This window comes from Gadus chalcogrammus, chromosome 9 (assembly GCF_026213295.1).
Source record: "Gadus chalcogrammus isolate NIFS_2021 chromosome 9, NIFS_Gcha_1.0, whole genome shotgun sequence".
NCBI lineage: Eukaryota > Metazoa > Chordata > Actinopteri > Gadiformes > Gadidae > Gadus > Gadus chalcogrammus.
In genome coordinates, this window is record NC_079420.1 from 7,681,178 (window position 1) to 7,698,607 (window position 17,430).

At 44.8% G+C, this 17,430-nt stretch overlaps 2 protein-coding genes across 4 annotated transcripts; both read left to right on the forward strand.

Annotated features, from left to right (window-relative positions):
* Positions 1-1,754: 1,754 nt before the first annotated feature.
* Positions 1,755-6,786, forward strand: edc3 (enhancer of mRNA decapping 3 homolog (S. cerevisiae)). Of its 3 annotated transcripts, none has more exons than XM_056597913.1 (7): positions 1,755-1,935; positions 2,154-2,320; positions 2,571-2,797; positions 3,096-3,443; positions 4,089-4,242; positions 4,764-4,981; positions 5,098-6,786. In XM_056597913.1, exons 2-7 carry the CDS (start codon positions 2,157-2,159, stop codon positions 5,430-5,432), a joined length of 1,446 nt encoding a protein of 481 aa, XP_056453888.1. In that variant the 5' UTR covers positions 1,755-1,935; positions 2,154-2,156; the 3' UTR covers positions 5,433-6,786. The 3 variants fall into 3 exon arrangements, with proteins under 3 accessions (XP_056453888.1, XP_056453887.1, XP_056453889.1); XM_056597912.1 differs by having other exon boundaries at positions 1,761-1,935; positions 2,136-2,320; XM_056597914.1 differs by having other exon boundaries at positions 1,761-1,935; positions 2,136-2,320; positions 2,571-2,737.
* Positions 6,787-7,016: 230 nt separating this feature from the next.
* LOC130388563 (tyrosine-protein kinase CSK-like) lies at positions 7,017-17,413 on the forward strand. The gene is made up of 13 exons (XM_056597915.1): positions 7,017-7,407; positions 11,509-11,575; positions 11,682-11,795; positions 11,987-12,099; positions 13,534-13,753; positions 14,078-14,171; positions 14,488-14,553; positions 14,724-14,823; positions 14,916-15,006; positions 15,225-15,298; positions 15,439-15,634; positions 15,733-15,819; positions 16,249-17,413. Exons 2-13 carry the CDS (start codon positions 11,561-11,563, stop codon positions 16,414-16,416), a joined length of 1,338 nt encoding a protein of 445 aa, XP_056453890.1. The 5' UTR covers positions 7,017-7,407; positions 11,509-11,560; the 3' UTR covers positions 16,417-17,413.
* Positions 17,414-17,430: the final 17 nt, after the last annotated feature.

The following is a 17,430-nucleotide window of genomic DNA, read 5'->3' on the forward strand; positions in this document are numbered from 1 at the left end:
CTGAAAACACATTTCTCTCGAGGTCCCATATCTATTCTATTCGTACCTTCTGTTTCATGTCCAGGAGTTGTGCTGTAGTCTTAATGCTGGGCCGTGGTTGGCCTCTGCTCTTCATGAGGTCGTTTGTGTCTTCCAGACGCTGCTGGGCCTCCTGCAGCCTGTGCACCAGCTCCGCCCGCCTGGAGCCCCGTTCTCCCTGGGCGGAGTGGAGCTCCCCCGCCCGCGACGGGTCCAGGGGGAAGCCGGGGATGAGCTCTGGAGCCAGGTCTGACGAGGACATCCACTGCCTCATGTTTGGCAGCGTCGGTCCAAAACCAACAGTGCTGGTGAAAGGGCTGCTTTTAACAAAGAATTTGAAAAAGTTCAAATCCAAGGCAACAAGAATATCTGATACATCGTTTCACAGACCACTCACTAGCAGTGACCTGCATCTTTATTTGAACAGCATGTACATGTTTTTCCTCTCACCAGTGGTTCGACAGAAGCCCTAACCCAGAGACAGCAGCCATGCCACTATGTGCTGAAGACTGTCAAGAAAAATAAACCAAAATTAACGGATCTGAACTCTGATCATTTTACAATTACAGAATCACACTTGAACCTACGTAGGTAACACTCTTGTCTTGGACGTGACCCCCCTCTCACCTGGGCTTTAAATAGACACGCATCGTCCCATACATCCAGATCTGCAAGGGCCAGCCGGCCGGTAGGTTTGAAGGAGCGCGTGGAGCTCTTGGAGAAGCTGGACTCCCAGTCATTCCTGCTCCTGGTGTAGGACAGGCTGCGGTCTTCGTCGGCCCACATGTTGCTTCAGAGTGCGGGATGGGGCCAGGATGCTTGAGGGCTAGATGATGATGATCACAGTCTCCAGTCGTATAGCAAGTGTGACACTATTCTCGGAGATGTGACTGGCTTTTTCCACTGCTTGTTTGCTTGGTAACTAGAAACAAGCTGTCAATTTGAATTCCCTGATTTTTTTTTTGAGTTTCTGCAATAATAACGTCTGAATGTATCCCCCGCTGTCTTTTGTTTGGAATATGGTTTCATTGTATGTAAGCCGCTTAATACATTTGATTGTGAGTTGGTCAGCACACACACACACACACACACACACACACACACACACACACACACACACACACACACACACACACACACACACACACACACACCATCATCACAGTATCTATGGTAAACATAACACACAGAAATATTTGGTTGGGTGTGCTGTCCACAGAGAACCTCACCAGCTAAATCTGGTGTTCGCTGTTTGTTATTAGTGTTGAGATCATCTCTACGTACTATGGTGTGAATCAATAACAGACTCAATGACCTCTCTGAGAGGGGCCTGCATCTCAAACAAACAGTAATGCGTAAATGTTTAAAGATAGAGAGAACTTAGTGTTAAAATCTATTGTGTACTAATGTTAAGCCTATATAAGTAACATTATCAGAAACTATATTCGTTTTAGGCTGTACATTTTTTTTTTAAAGTGTCTTGGTATAGTATGCATATGCTATTGTTACAGCCCAGTGTCAAATACTGCATGCTCCTGGCTCAATACAAAGTCATACTAAAATAATTAGATTCAACACCTCAATCGCTGTTTGTTCTCTTTTATTAATATTACATATTTAAAGATATTTTCCCTTTTCAAATTTCTTAAATGTATTAAAAATAACCAAAGTGATAAAATGAAAACATAAACTTTTAATTTGGAAACACACAATCCCTACTTTTACTTCGAAGAAAAATCACGCAGAAAACGGAAATGGAAAGCGAAACACCAGCAAACAGCGGGTGACGATACACGAAGCTAAGTGGCTAACAGTTCAAAGGCGAACATTTGTTTTCCTTTGGCGTTTCAGTCACAGGTTCAGACACAAGCAGTGGTCGAGGCAAAACAAAACCTCCATTATACCGTTTCGAAAAAGGTAAGACTCAAATTCTGCGTATTCCTGCCGATGTACGTGATTAGAGCAACAGGAACGGCGCTAAGTTCAGGCAACAACACCGCTAGCTAGCATCGAGCTGCAGCTAAACGATGTGCGAACAGATGAACACTGATATATCCTCTAACGTTACACACTCAATCAAACCCTACACCCCGTTATATTTTCTCCTTTCCGAACAGCATTCCTTGTCGTTGTAGGAGATGGCAGCCGATTGGTTGGGTAGTTTGGTGTCCATCAACTGCGGTCCGACGCTGGGAGTGTACCAGGGAGAGGTGTCCTCCGTGGACCAGACGAGCCAGACCATCTCCCTGAGACAGCCCTTCCACAATGGGGTCAAGTGTTCCGTCCCCGAGGTCACTTTTAGGTAAAGGCAAAATATATAATACACATTTTCTATGTAATGTAACGTTATGAACTGTCTCCACGTATTTCTGTCTGTTTATGTACTGGATATATCTATAGATAGATATGATAGCATTTACAGATATCTATCATAAATATGATGGATAGATATGCAAGTTATGTCTAATTTATATTATATCCATCCATCAAATCACTGTTGTTGACCGACAGCATAGTTATTGTTTTTAACGGTGAAGTTATGTCCTCTTCAGTGCGATGGACATCAAGGAGCTCAAGATTTTGGACATTAGTAATGGCTGTGCGGTGAACAGCGCCTCTGTGTCCAGCAAGACTAGCAGTGCACCGGTCGCCGTGCCAAAGGCTGACCCCAGGGCTCAGGGGAGACTCAACTCTCCCCAGCACTGCTCCAAAAGTTACGGTGAGCGACATCTGGATGTGCCTGGCCAACCCAAGGCTTTCCGTCGACGACACAACTCATGTAAGTGTCGATGCGAAGCGAGAACCGTTAACGGATGCCATTACCCACCTCAGCCTCAACGTCAGTAATGTAGAATACAATAATGTGACATTCACATTCTGCGTGTACATTTTGTTATTACTGCTCATGTGAAGTTTATAGCTATTTTTTCTTCCTCTTTGGCATCATTTTAGTTCTGTGAATATGTGGCTGAGAAAGTGTCACCCAAATTACACATCCTCAAATAATTAACTAAGTGTATCTCATTCATGATTTATGAGGATTTATTCAAATATATTGTATTTCCCCGACCGTTCAGGGTCTTCAAGTAGTCGAGGGGCGAACCAGCCGACCCCCAAGAAGAACGGGGTGAAGAACGGGGGCGGTCCCATGAAGCAGCGGGACGACGAGTGCTTCGGGGACGCCATAGACGACGGCCTGGACACGGACTTCGACTTCGAGGGCAACCTGGCGCTCTTCGACAAGGCCGCCGTCTTCTCGGAGATCGAGGGCTCGGATCGCCGCGGCAACGGCACCAGGTCGCGTGGCACGCCCCAGGAGCAGACGCCCACGCGCTACCGCCACGATGAGAACATCCTGGAGAACAAGCCCGTCGTGTACAGGCAGATCAAGGTGCCGCAGGCCGGAGCCAAAGAGTACTGCACCGGTACGTCCCTCCACACTCTGTCCATCAATCAATCAATCACTTTATTTAACCAGGTGAAAATTCATTGAGATTAAATCACTTTTCTAAGAAAAGAACCATGCCAAGAAGGCATCACTCGTTAAAATAAGCACAATCAAAATTCAAACGAATATTAGGCATCCCTTAATATTCAAACCTCTTATGGGCAGGCCAAGAGGGAGAGACGTCGGAGAACCCGACACAGTCTATTCATAATATTGTAATGACCACGGACGAGGCAGTGAATGAAGTATTGATTAGACAGCGATTTATTAGAAACCTAATAAACCGTTGGAACACGCAAGACCGGTAACCATAGCAACGCCGGTAAACAAACCTCGCAACGCCCAATCCAGGTCTTACTGAAGGCATTTAATGGTCAAAATATTTGTAATAAATATTCAAATATTAATAAACAAACAAACTTCGAATATGATTTTTGGATCATGTACAATTCTCATAAACCACATTCATTATGTGACAGCATTAATAAATATTCAATAGAAGATTAGGGACCAGACTTTGTATAATAACTAAAAAAATTGTATTGCTAAAACATTTGTTTTAGCATTGCATAACCTCAAGGTTGGTTGGTTTCTTGACCGTGTCCCTGCCTCCTCTGGCTAGACTCGGGGCTGGTGGTGCCCAGCGTGTCCTACGAGCTCCACAAGCGGCTGGTGGCGGCCGCGGAGCGCCACGGCCTCTCGCTGGAGCGGCGGCTGGAGATGACGGGCGTGTGCGCCAGTCAGATGGCGTTGACGTTGCTGGGTGGGCCCAACAGGTGAGCACGTGTACACCTGTAGGCCTCTAGGTAGTCACGTTAAAGTCACTGTGGGGGTTACAGTGGCCGTCACTACCCCTGAACCCCTGATTGGCTTATATAACACATTCCCCTGAGAGGGAAAAGATGCTACAAATTTGAAGTGGTATTTACTTATCAGAATCAAAGATTGTGGTTGCTTAATTTAATTCTAAAAACAAATTAGGCTTTCATGTGTAGTACTTTCTCAAGTAAATTGCTTTGAAAAGACTGTCACTCAAGATAATTATCTCTCTAAGAAATAGCCAACGGTATGCAAGTAAGTCACGGTTACATAATGCTTCCTATGCTAATATCGGCACAGCAACCACATAAGACCTTCAAGGCACCAAAGTATTGGAGCCACAGAACACGGGTGAAGCCCTGAGGCGCATCAAGATCCCAACATGACATTCATCCCTGTGGCAGTAATGTCCTCGTGAGCCCCTGCTAAATATAGGAAGACAATTAGTCTCGGTGCCTCATTCGGTGTCTTCCCGCAGGCTCACGCCCAAGAATGTGCACCAGCGCCCCACGGTGGCCCTGCTGTGCGGCCCGCACGTCCAGGGGGCCCAGGGCATCAGCTGTGGGCGGCACCTGGCCAACCACGAGGTCGAGGTCATCCTGTTCCTGCCCAACTTTGTGAAGATGCTGGACCCGGTCACCACAGAGCTCGCAATCTACAGCCGGACCGGGGGGAAACAAGTGTCGAGTATTAAAGGTACAGCCGAGGTCTATGCTCGCCGTTTATCAGAGATCACAAGCGAAGGTTTCGAGCTAGGTCAGTTAAGAGATGGGGGGGCCACATCACACCAAACGTTCGTCCTCTCTCCACAGACCTGCCCGACTCCCCCGTGGACCTCATCATCAACTGTCTGGACTGCCATGAAAACACATTCCTGATGGACCAGCCCTGGTACCGAGCAGCCGCCGACTGGGCCAACCAGAACCGAGCGCCGGTGCTCAGCATAGACCCTCCGGTCAGCGGACAGGGGCTGGCCGTGGAGGCCAAGTGGTCCCTGTCCCTGTGCCTGCCGCTGGCCCTGGCCGAGGGAGCCGGCAGGGTGTACCTCTGTGACATCGGGGTGCCCTGCCACGTGTTCCAGGAGGTGGGCATCAAGTACCATTCTCCCTTCGGCTGTAAATTTGTCATTCCTCTGCACTCTGCGTAGCGGCTCTCCCGATTGGCTACGAGCCGATATCTTCTCACCACCGTTGGCCGTTTGGGTATTTCAAGCCTTAAATTCCATAGGGTGTACTAGTAGTGGTTACTAACATTCACCCAATTTACTCAAGCATTGTTGCATTGCTCAAGTGCGCTCGTACTAAATGGCCATTGTCTGCTCCCCGTCTGTTTACGAAGGGCTATGGTATTAATCCTTGGTTATTTGTTCAGTTGTTGATCGATGGACAAATGTGTTCCTGGGTAACACGTAAGCCACGTTTAAGTTGCTCATTACGACTACAGTCGCTGTGTAGCGTCCCATGTTATGAGCATGATATTTTCGATGTTGGAAAAGAAGGGCCATTGACAGTCTAACAACTATTGAATCTGTTTGAAAAAGGTTTAAGTGCGGTGGTTATTACGGCACATTAAGCTGTTATTAGTTTAAGCTCTTGCCATTGAGGAAATTGCTATTCAATCTCTGCCATGTGCAATCGTCGGGCTGTGAGGTTTTGTATTTCTGAACACATTGGTTTTAGGATAAGCTGGTTGAAATCATTAATTCAAAAACAATGTTTTCTTGTGTCCCTCCTTTTTTTGTACACCTGGTCCATGTTTTCAGCCAATTGAATTTTTGTTTCATATTACAGAATGTATTAGATACAAAAAAAAGCATTGACATCTATGACCTGTTCCTAAAAACAAGATCTATTTTCTATCAGGCAGCTAGTATCGCGTTAAAGCGCTTTCCACAGGTATACGGACACATTGCTATTGGTGGGTCTCCAGGTCACTTGTTACCTGAAAACTATGTCCAATGTTTTTGACTAAAAACTAAAAAAAACAAGATAGAAATAATTTAGTTAAGTGGTGTCCGTCAGGATTAAAGCCACTTAAGAACCTTTTTCAGCTTTTGGAATATTGAAATGTGAAGAATGTGTAGTAAGATGGACTCTTATCTCTGTGGCATTGCCATTAAATAAAGTATGTCTTCATCTTAAACAATGTGCTTTAATTGCATATGCGTTGTTCCCCCCTAGTTTATCAGTTTGAAATATCTTTTCAAAAAGATTATTTTGATTGAAAAATCGGATCCACGTATACCATTTAACTGTAAATATCCGGATGAATGCCTTAAATAAGGGGTTTAGAGACAACCAGGCGCTTGCTGTTTAAGGAAGATTCAGACAAGATTTCTCATTTGATGTATTCAGTTTATGTATTTATTCATTCAGCCACCTGGTGGCAATACAACTACATATATTATGTTCTATAATATATATATTTTTGCCTTTTCAACACTACTTCCCTCAAGGTGATTCTCATATCTAACGATTTCCATAAATGTAAAGCATAAAACACCAACAAATTTTCTGAATAGTTATTTTGAGCACATTTTTCATTTGTTTATCAACCATTCTAGGCATAGTAAGACAAACATTTATTTATTATTTAACACGAATCATTCCTTAATGAAAGAATGCATTTAACGAGAAGATAAGAATAGATTCAGTTATTTATACGGATTTAAAGTCCGATGAGCAGACGACGAGATACAAGGAAACTGCATCGATGAGCAATCTACCGTGACTGCGCATGTGCAGTGAAAAATGAAAGGTGGGGCAAAACTTGAATGTTTATAATGACAGAAGAATGTTCGCTGTTATAGTTTGTAGAAGTGCAGGCATTTCCATATGCGTTATTCCCTCCTAGCTTATTTGTCTAACCTCGGACTTAAAAAAAGATGGCGAGATAAACATTTAGGGAATGCAAACGCTGCGTAGTCTTTTTTACTAAATGATGTCACGGAGTGCGCCAATATTTTCCATTTGCCTATTTTTTTGTGACTTGTGTCGGACATCTCTGTATCGGTTATAACACGGTTCTCCACTTTCGGGACTTGATGCATCCTGCTGAACACGGACGCGCTACCGTAAGCAGATCTTCTCCGTAGCCTGCTCTCCGGACAACTTTATTCCCAGGTAAGCGCATTGTCCCCCCCCCCCCCCCAATCTCCATTCTGGACGTCAACTAAACCACTCTGAAACTTGAATTACGGCTACAGCTGCTATCGATACAGCTCAACAGATCTCACTAAACGGAGCCCTATTGTACACGTTGGGCTTGTTTCCTGTAGGGTACTGTGTTTCCGAAAGAGTAGGCACATTTCAGCCATGCAGGACCTGCAACAATATGATCAATATCTCAATGCTTTCTCTCAATGTTCTCGATACTTCTCCAAGTTACTGAACATCAGTGTAATTATTAGTGATTATGAATACTTAATAATTCAGACAAACCCAAATATAGCAACAGCGCATCTTTTTCTGTTTGTCTATCTATCTGTCTGTCTGTCTCTGACTATGTCTCTCCCTCTTTCTTTCTTTCTCTCTCTCTCTCTCTCTCTCTCTCTCTCTCTCTCTCTCTCTCTCTCTCTCTCTCTCTCTCTCTCTCTCTCTGACACACCTGAATGCCTGACAACTTAACTTGTAATTAGAAAAACATGCCACAGCAAGGCCAAGGCATCACCCAACATGGGACCGTATTAAACAATAGGCACCCTTTATAACGTGTTAGGGTAATAGATTGTGTTGTGGAGGAAACTCCACTACCTAAACGAATAGACTCAGTCCCATGGGCACGTTACGAACTTCGGCCTGGCAACTTGTTCCTGTTTGCACGTCATGCCTCCACCAAAGTCTTAGACTTGCAAAAATAAGTGTTATTTGGTGAAAGTCCCTGTGATACTGCTCATGTGCCTCACCCACTTATGTAAGAGACCGTCATAACATGGAAAGGTGTTGTTACACAAGATTCCAGCTGTTGTCCCCAAGCATGCTGTTGATCCCCTTCTCTGTGGCTCCACCAACCTTCAGGGCTTTGGGCCACAACTTAACTTTACGGGGCGCACTCCTTCATGTGGTTCACAAACCCTAATTATGCAAACCTTTAGGATGTGGCAATAATCTCTTCAACCCTCTCTGTCTCCTCCTCCCTCTCCCTCTCTCTCCATTTCTCGGTCTTGCCACCCTGATGCTACCGCAATGATGATAATGATGATGATGATGATGATGAGGATAAAAGGGCAGCCGCATCAAAGCAGCTGAAGAGCCATCCTCAAGGGGGGGAACGGGGACAGGGGGGGTGGGAGGGAACGGGACGGGCGGCGGGCTGGCAGGCAATCGTGAGGCCCCCTGCAGTGCCCCATGCAGTGAAAGAGACCCACAACTAGCAATTAACCGCCAAGCTCTCCATCGTCCTTACCCCTGGACCCCCATCCTATCAGGGCTGCTTGTGTACCGCACACAGCTCCACAGACAACCTCATTGATTGGCTTATAGAGCACAGTTCCCCCAGAGGGAAAAGATGCCACACATTTGAGGAGGCAGAGGGTAAGGGTTTATTTTATTCATCTCAACAAGCTACATGCTACATAGCCCCCCCCCCCCCCCCCCCCCCCCTCAGAACAGCTAGCTTGTCTTGAACCCAAGCAACAGGTTTTTTCTGCTCTTCCTCTGGTGTCTCTTACTTTGCAGGCAGAGAAGGGAGTGGCAGGAGGTATTTGAGCCTGTCTGTTCTTGCTTCGTTGTTCTGACTGCCATTAGAGCCGTTCACTTTGAGTGGGACATGGTTACCGTCATCACTGCTGACGAAGGCACGTTTGTCTTGGTAGACATGCAGAAAGCAATCGACCTCGTTTCCGTTGCGCGCACAATGTTACCGATAGATGTGGGCTGACAACGTTTGCTCTCTGTGATCTGTGGTGTCAAATGGAACATTTCTCGGTTGTTTTGTTTGTCTTAGGTCATACAGTATGTGTCTACTGCAAGTCGGTGTTGTGTAGCAATGCAAGTTGTGGGCCCAACGTTTATAAGTCATTTCGAAGAGGCTTCAATAGACCACATGTTTTTTTACATATTATATTGAGTTGTGTTTTGACATTTTAGTTATGAGTTATGTGAATAAAAAGTGTGCTTTTTATCGTATGCTGTGGGGCTCATGATCAGCACGGATAGGATGGTTTCGGTCAATACAACTCATTGGAAAGCAGATTGGCTCAGGAAGAATGGCCCTGTTTGTTTCATGAAAGGGGGAAAAGCTGTGGTTTCACAGCGAGGCCTTTTGGAAATGGAAATCATAGCTCTTACCCATTGGGGCTGTGAAACAGGCTGAGGTCCCGGCAGACTTTTTTGAGCAGGCAAACTGGGATGCATTCACTGATCCACACATGGAGAATTAAAAGACTGCTTTGTTTGCGAGGCTTGGACAAGTACATCCATTCCGCTTACAGTGACATCATGGCTTACCAACAAACTTTGCCCGAACATATCCTGTCGCTGTCAGACCTAACCGAATGCCAGCCCTTCTGTTATTTATTAGACCCGGGTGAATACGGGAAGGTTATGGGTTGGTCACAAACTGAGATAGTTTACGTCTCAATGGGTCGGGTGCGGATATACCCTCGTAGGTTGTGGCTGATATAGGCTTGGGATTAGGATGCGTGCAGTTAGTTCTGTGTGTGTGAGTGTGTGTGTGTGTGTGCGTGTGCGTTTGTGTGTGTGTGTGTGTGTGTGTGTGTGTGTGTGTGTGTGTGTGTGTGTGTGTGTGTGTGTGTGTGTGTGTGTGTGTGTGTGTGTGTGTGTGTGTGTGTGTGTGTGTGTGTTTGTCGTTGGGGGTGCAATAGTGCGCAGTAGTAGCTTAAGATGTATCTCTGTGGGGAAATGTGTTTACTTACACATTTCTGTCTGTATACTATGACAGCTGTGGCGTTTCCCGTGTGAAAACAGCCACTTCCTCCCTACAGCCCGTTAAGTCAGCGATCTCCAGAGATTACTTTTTTCTGAAGAAAAAAAGTTACAAGATGATGTGAACTGATGTATGGGAGATACTTTTGCATTGGTATTTCAATGGAAAAGTTTTGATGTGGTTTAAGATATAGGGTTTTTGAGGCATATATTGGTCACTCACTCCAATTACAAAGCTGTCTCTTTCTCTCTAAAGTCGGATGGAGTCGGTCTCTTGATACAGTCGAATCAACCGATGCAGGAAGTGCATAATGGACTCTATATGACAGGGTGGAGTGCCATGACCTTATTTGGGGAGGCAATTGGATGCAGCGCTGTGAATGAGAGCTCTCACTCCTTTGCATGGAACTGGCCGAAAGGAACTGACGCATAGAAAAGAGGAAGTGATTGGTTGGTTATATTCTGTTCTCAACCGCAGACCAATGACTATTTTTAAGCATCTGCTAGGTTGATGTGTATGGCAAGAAATACAGGAATAATACAGAAATACAAGGGTCACTCATTGTTGACACTCAAAAAGCTAATTATATCTTATTGACAAAGAAAAAATAGATATTTGGTGAAAGTGAAAAGTCCTCTGTTAAACATTTCAAAATGTTAGTATATTTGAAGCATTGTTATTGGCTCAAACATTTAACTCAACGTTTAAAAAGTGAAATGCTTATCATCATCCTGATTCGTTTTATTGTGACCACACAGTCAACACTTTTGAGACCTAAATTGGGGTTATGAAAATCCAGTTTTGCTTGGCCTAATGATTTCTTATATGGGCATTAAAAAAGTATTTAGTAAACAATCATAGGTACTGTAGAAGTACAGTGCTTAAGTAAAAAGTAATCCTGTCTTGTACACCATAATAAACATACCTATAGTAACTATGCTATATCAGGAGAAGTAAAGTGTTTTGCCATACAGTGATCGCCGGTTTGAATTACATTTCAACGATAAGAATTGTAAAAAAAACAAATTCAAGTGCAAAACTTGTCTACATCACGGAAAAAGATTAAATGCATGATGAAAGCGTGGCATGCGCTGTTAGTTCTGCTTTCTCCTGCCCTGAGCTATTTTTACCTTCTGTTCCGCACATCCAGGCTATCGCCGCTGATCATTAAAGGGCCCATACTCTACCATCGGGTTTGAGTGCGATTAGCCAATTACAAGCAGTTTCAGAATCGGTCCTGCCTTGCGGCACAGTGGCAAACTAATACAAATTAATATAAACATAGAAAGAAGAAGAATAAAATCTGTGTGTGTGTCTGTGTTTGTGTCCTGATGCAGTTAGGCTGTGTCATCTGTGAGAGGGCAGTGCTGCCTCCCCACTACCCCGAGCATGACTGAGGTCCAGGTAAGCCACAGAAATGCTTAGAATGCACCTGATCAATAATAATGGATACATTGTAAACAATGAACATAACATTGTTCATAAGCTTCTACTCTCTCTCCTCTCTCAGGCTTCATGGCCGCAGGGCACAGAGTGTGTGGCCAGGTACAACTTCAGAGGCACCACGCAATACGACTTGCCTTTCAATAAAGGAGACATCTTGACTATTATTTTCGCCACAAAGGTAATACTGTGTGTGTCTGTGAACGCCAGGAAAACGACTGCTTACGTTTTGGCTTGTGGTGAAGGATTAAATTGTATTTTTAAGTAATTAATATCAATATATATATTTCTTGTGGTGTGTGTGTGTGTGTGTGTGTGTGTGTGTGTGTGTGTGTGTGTGTGTGTGTGTGTGTGTGTGATCTTCGGTTCCAGGACCCAAACTGGTATAAAGCGAAGAACTCGGCGGGCCAAGAGGGAACCATCCCAGTCAACTATGTCCAGAAAAGGGAAGGAGTGAAATCCGAAGGAAAGCTGAGCCTCATGCCGTAAGTAAAACTCACCCGTCCGGACTCCTGTCACGGGGTGCAGGGTTGTGTCTCGTGGCGTCCCTGCCGGGTCCAAACTCCCAACGTGTGACACCCACCTGTCAGCATCCTCAAGCCACATGCCTAATCCACCAGTGTCTCTGGAAGCATCTGCTAATTACTCATATAGTCATAGCAATAATTAACCAGAGATTACCTTCTGACACATGGATTGATTAAGATCCTCTTTACACTCACTCCAATTAGGGCATTTAGCAGACGCTGTTATCCAATGCGGCTTACATCGGTTAATACACACATTGACACACCGACGGCAGAGTCAACCATGCAAGGCGACAGCCAGCTCGTCAGGAGCAGTCAGGGTTAAGTGGCTTGCTCAGGGACACATCAACACAGCTAGGAGGAGCTGGGAATCGAACTAGCAACCTATCGGTTACACGGCAACTGCTCTACCTCCTGAGCTAAGCCGACCCCACTCACTCACTCACTCACTCACTCACTCACTCACTCACTCAATCACAAACTGAGATGGTTTACATGTAACTTCCCCATATGTGTGTTGGTCACCAGCCCAGCCGCCCCTGTCTCCCCTGCGGTTGTGGCCAACATTTTTCTACCGTACCCCTTTGTCTCTGGCTGTGCGGTGGCTGGCAGGAGGCAGATGGCCGATTTGTTTTATGGCGACGGTGCTGTCAGTGCCGTGAATGTTGACCACAATTGGGTTGGGCTACGTTTGTAATTGCAGAGCACGGCTCGTTTGTTTCCAACTGTGTTGCTTGTGAACTCTGCACCATTTCCTGTCTGTTGCAGTTTCTTTCGCTCTATCTCTTAAGAAAAACAATCTCAAAAGATGACTCGCAAGACGTGTGTGTGTGTGTGTGTGTGTATCTACGTGTGTGTACGTTTGCATGTATGGGTGGGTGGATGTGTGGACGTTTGTCTTTTTGTATGCGTGGGTGTGGGACTGTGTGTGTGTGTCAATGTATGCATGTATGTGTGTGTGAGTGTGTGTTTGTGTCTTTGTAGATGTGTGGGTGTGTATGAATGCAGGTGTGTGTATGTGGGTTTGTATGAATGCATGTGTGTGTGTGTTTGTGTGTGTGCGCAGGGGTGTAAGGTGGACAGGCTTGGGGGTGCCCAAAAATATATATATAATTTTATATATATACTGTCAACAACTGTTCTCCCCCCCCCCTCAACAATTCTGGGCAGGGGGGCTGGAAGGGGGAATTCGGGGGGGGCCATCCGTACCTCTTGTATACAGGGCCCAGAATTTGGGGCTGCGCCCCTGTGCGTGCGTGCGTGTGTGCGTGCGTGCGTGCGTGCGTGCGTGCGTGCATGCTCATGGTAGTATGGGTGTATGAGCGCGTGTTTGTCCTCCTATGCATGTATAATAACTGAAATAGTGACGACCTGCCTACCCACCTGTTCTAGATGGTTCCACGGAAAGATCAGCAGGGAGCAGGCGGAGCAGCTGCTGACCCCACCTGAGACAGGGCTGTTCCTGGTACGCGAGAGCACCAACTACCCCGGGGACTACACGCTGTGTGTGAGCTGCGAGGGCAAGGTGGAGCACTACCACATCGTCTACAAGGATGGCAAGCTCACCATCGACGCGGAAGAGTACTTTGACAACCTCATGCAGCTGGTGGAAGTAAGGAGGAGGAATAAATGGGGATTTTGTGTCGATGCATTGCATGTTGTTTTGGACTAGCTCTCTATATTGTTTGCGAGTTGTCACATGGCCTGTTTAAGTGAGAGTGTGCTGTTACAGGAACCAATCCTGAACAGGAAATTTCAACAGAGGATGTGGGCATTTGAATGCATGAGTAAGGTTCATCAGTGGACCTAGCTGGATCACTTCCCTCTATTGGCCACTGTGGAGTACTACACGTGAAATATAAACCGTTTTAACGGTTTGCATCCAAGGGAATCCTATTGGGGATAATCAAACTGCTCTTTCCTGTTTTGCTTACAGCACTACACTGAAAATGCAGACGGCCTGTGTACCATACTCATCAAGCCAAAGTTGGAGGAAGGGACTTTTGCTGCCAAGGACGCATTCCGCAGGAGTAAGATTCTCACGCTCTCAACGGACACGTATAGAAATCACACCCGATATAAAACGTCAAATCACACGCTAAATCGCACTTAGCCCAAAAAAAAAAATCTTAATAAGACAGACGAACATCAATTGGAGATTCAGATTTAAATTGAAACTTTTTAAATGAAGCTCTGTTACAACAGTGTCTGTTTCTAAGGCGTGCCACGTGTGCTGGTGTGCTTCACTATTTAGTCCTTTGGTAGACTAAGTCGACATTAATTAATGGAAACCATGCATGGGATTTTGTGTACAGATCCATAACATCCTGTCATGTGATATCACAGGTGGCTGGGCACTGAACAGAGAGGAACTCAAACTTCAGCACTCGATAGGAAAAGGAGAGTTTGGAGGTAAGTACCGGTACACTCAATAACCCTTATGTAACAGTCAATACAGGGGATATGTCTTGAATGGTGTTTAACGGACCAGCTTTTTGGGAGGGTTTTGCTGATCCAAACTAACAAAAAAACTAAAAGCAATGTGATGAACATTGTGATAATCTGCTATGTGTGCTTCTCAGATGTCATGCTGGGAGACTACAGAGGGTCTAAAGTTGCAGTGAAATGCATAAAACACGATGCTACCGCGCAGGCCTTCGTGGCAGAGGCATCGGTCATGACGTAAGTCACACAACAAAGGCAATGTATTGTGGACATGGTATGAGTAAAAGCCTCAATGAAGTACCTAACAGTACTATCCTCTTTCTTGGTAGGCAACTGAGACACAATAACCTGGTGCAGCTTCTTGGAGTGATTCTAGAGGAAAAAGGAAGTCTGTTTATTGTGACAGAATACATGGCCAAGGTAGGGCAATATGAACCTTCAAAGTAAAAAGTATCAGACTTTAGATGATCAATCTGAAGTCTGATGGCAAATGAGCACAAATATGGGTTTCTCTTTCTTTTGCTTCACATTTGTTTCGACCAATCATGTTCCGGAGGCAGGGATCTAATCCTAATTGGCTATCACCAGTAAACACAAACCGGGCCTGGGACCTGATCTGTTGTGTTTGTGCTCCATAGGGCAGCCTCGTGGACTACCTGCGCTCCAGAGGTCGGACTGTGCTCAACGCACATTCCCTCCTAAAGTTCTCACTGTGAGTATATCTTCCATGTTCATCGATCATATCCCAGAAAGACTGGTTGGTCCCTTCAAAAACAATAATGGAAAACGCAAACGCCAAGTGATATTTGTGCTCTTCTTCGTCGTCTCCCCCTCCTACTCCTCCCTCTCCAGGGACGTGTGCGCTGCCATGGAGTACCTGGAGGCCAACAACTTTGTGCACCGGGACCTGGCGGCACGCAACGTCCTGGTGTCGGACGACAACATCGCCAAGGTCAGTGACTTTGGGATGACCAAAGAGGCGTGTTCCACCCAGGACACCGCCAAGCTGCCCATCAAATGGACCTCTCCCGAAGCCCTGAGGGACAAGGTATGGACCCCCCGTTCGTTTCGGAACTCAAACCCTTCGTTAATAATATGATTGCATCGAGCCTGACTTGCCTTTTCTTTTTCCTTTTCGGTGAATAGCTGTTTTCAACAAAATCGGATGTGTGGAGCTTTGGTGTGCTGCTGTGGGAGATATACTCATTCGGCAGATTGCCTTACCCAAAGATCGTAAGTCTCTATTTGCCAGACTAATTGGTTAGGCGTGTGATTATAATGAATTCCTGTGTAATGCATTGACCACAGCACTAGGTAGTGATGATGAACTTATTCACACAAAAGCCTGATAAGGCGTTGTGAATTCATGTAGCAAATATGAATGTGAATACCTTTCAGCGTAGCTTGCTGATTGATGAAATATACTTAACATCATTCACTCCTCATTGCTTTCCAAAAATGTTATTAAATAGCTTCCATGTTCAATTATTTGTAATTAGTCCTAGTCTGATGCTTGTCAAATGTTTTTGATACTATTCCACCATCATTGTTCCAGTAATATCATCATTGTCCATGATTTCATCACAGAAAGTACATCATGTACTTGAAATGTATTAAAAATGATATTCAATCCCCTACTATTCCACCATCATTATTCACCAGCCCCTGAAGGACGTAGTTCCTCGCGTGGAGAAGGGCTACAGGATGGAGGCCCCAGATGGCTGCCCCGACGTGGTCTACGACGTCATGAAGCTCTGCTGGAGCCTGAACGCCTTCGCCCGGCCAACGTTCCATATGCTGAAAGAGAGGCTGCAAAACATTGAACACTGAAGGAACGCTGAAAGAGCCACCAGGCAGAGAAAGGACTTGGAGCGAGTACGGACATATCCCCTTTGCGGACTCCCAGTGAAACGACCAAGAACTGCAATTGCCTTTAAGTATTTGGAAAAAGATAACCATTTTATTGTGATTTTTTTTTACATATCGAAATGTACTGAGAATGTCTTTGGCATTCCCTTGCCTCAGGAGGCAAGTTATAGTAACACCCTATTCTTATATTTTGTTGCTTTTCCTCTGCTATGTTCTATTGGGTAGAAGGCTTTTAGTTTTAATCGGTTATGGCGATAACCAGACCTCCTGAGGGAATCTGTGACATAAATGTAGGAAAAATAAAGAAACGTTCCAGAAAGAATCCCATTTGGGGAAAAGGCATTCCCTATACTCAACGTTGCAGATGTCTTCCAATGTTCATGCTAGTATCATTCATGGATTTTTCTCTGCGGTAGCCTTTTGCTTTCAAATCCATGGTTACAGTAATAACGTTTGTATGCACAGTCCGCAATTTCATCACCTATTGTCTTACAGAAAAAAGTGTACTTGAAATGTATTTAAAATATATACTCAATCCCCTATTGATGTAAATCGACTTGTAATGTTTTTTTGTGACTTGATGGGAAATTTGCCAAATTGGCCCATTTTACAAAATAAATATACTGAGCATAGAGTTTAAATGTGAGTACACTGTGAGTTTGCAAAATAATATTAGTTTACAAGGAGTGGGCTTCAAATATTATATTTTATTAACCAAGTATGCTTTTGTCTATTTCAGTGTAGGCAAGTGTACTGCAATAGAGTAGTGAGATTGAGTAGCCCCAAAATTAAAATAATTCAACCTAATTGAGCAACTAAGTTGATCTTGGATTGGTCGAAACACTTACAATATATATATATTTTTGAAAACACCTTTTATAGAATCCGCATTTTATTTATTTCACCCTATCTACCATGAATGTATGTGCCTTTTCAAATAAACCTTTGTTTCCTGGGGACTACATTTGTGGTTGC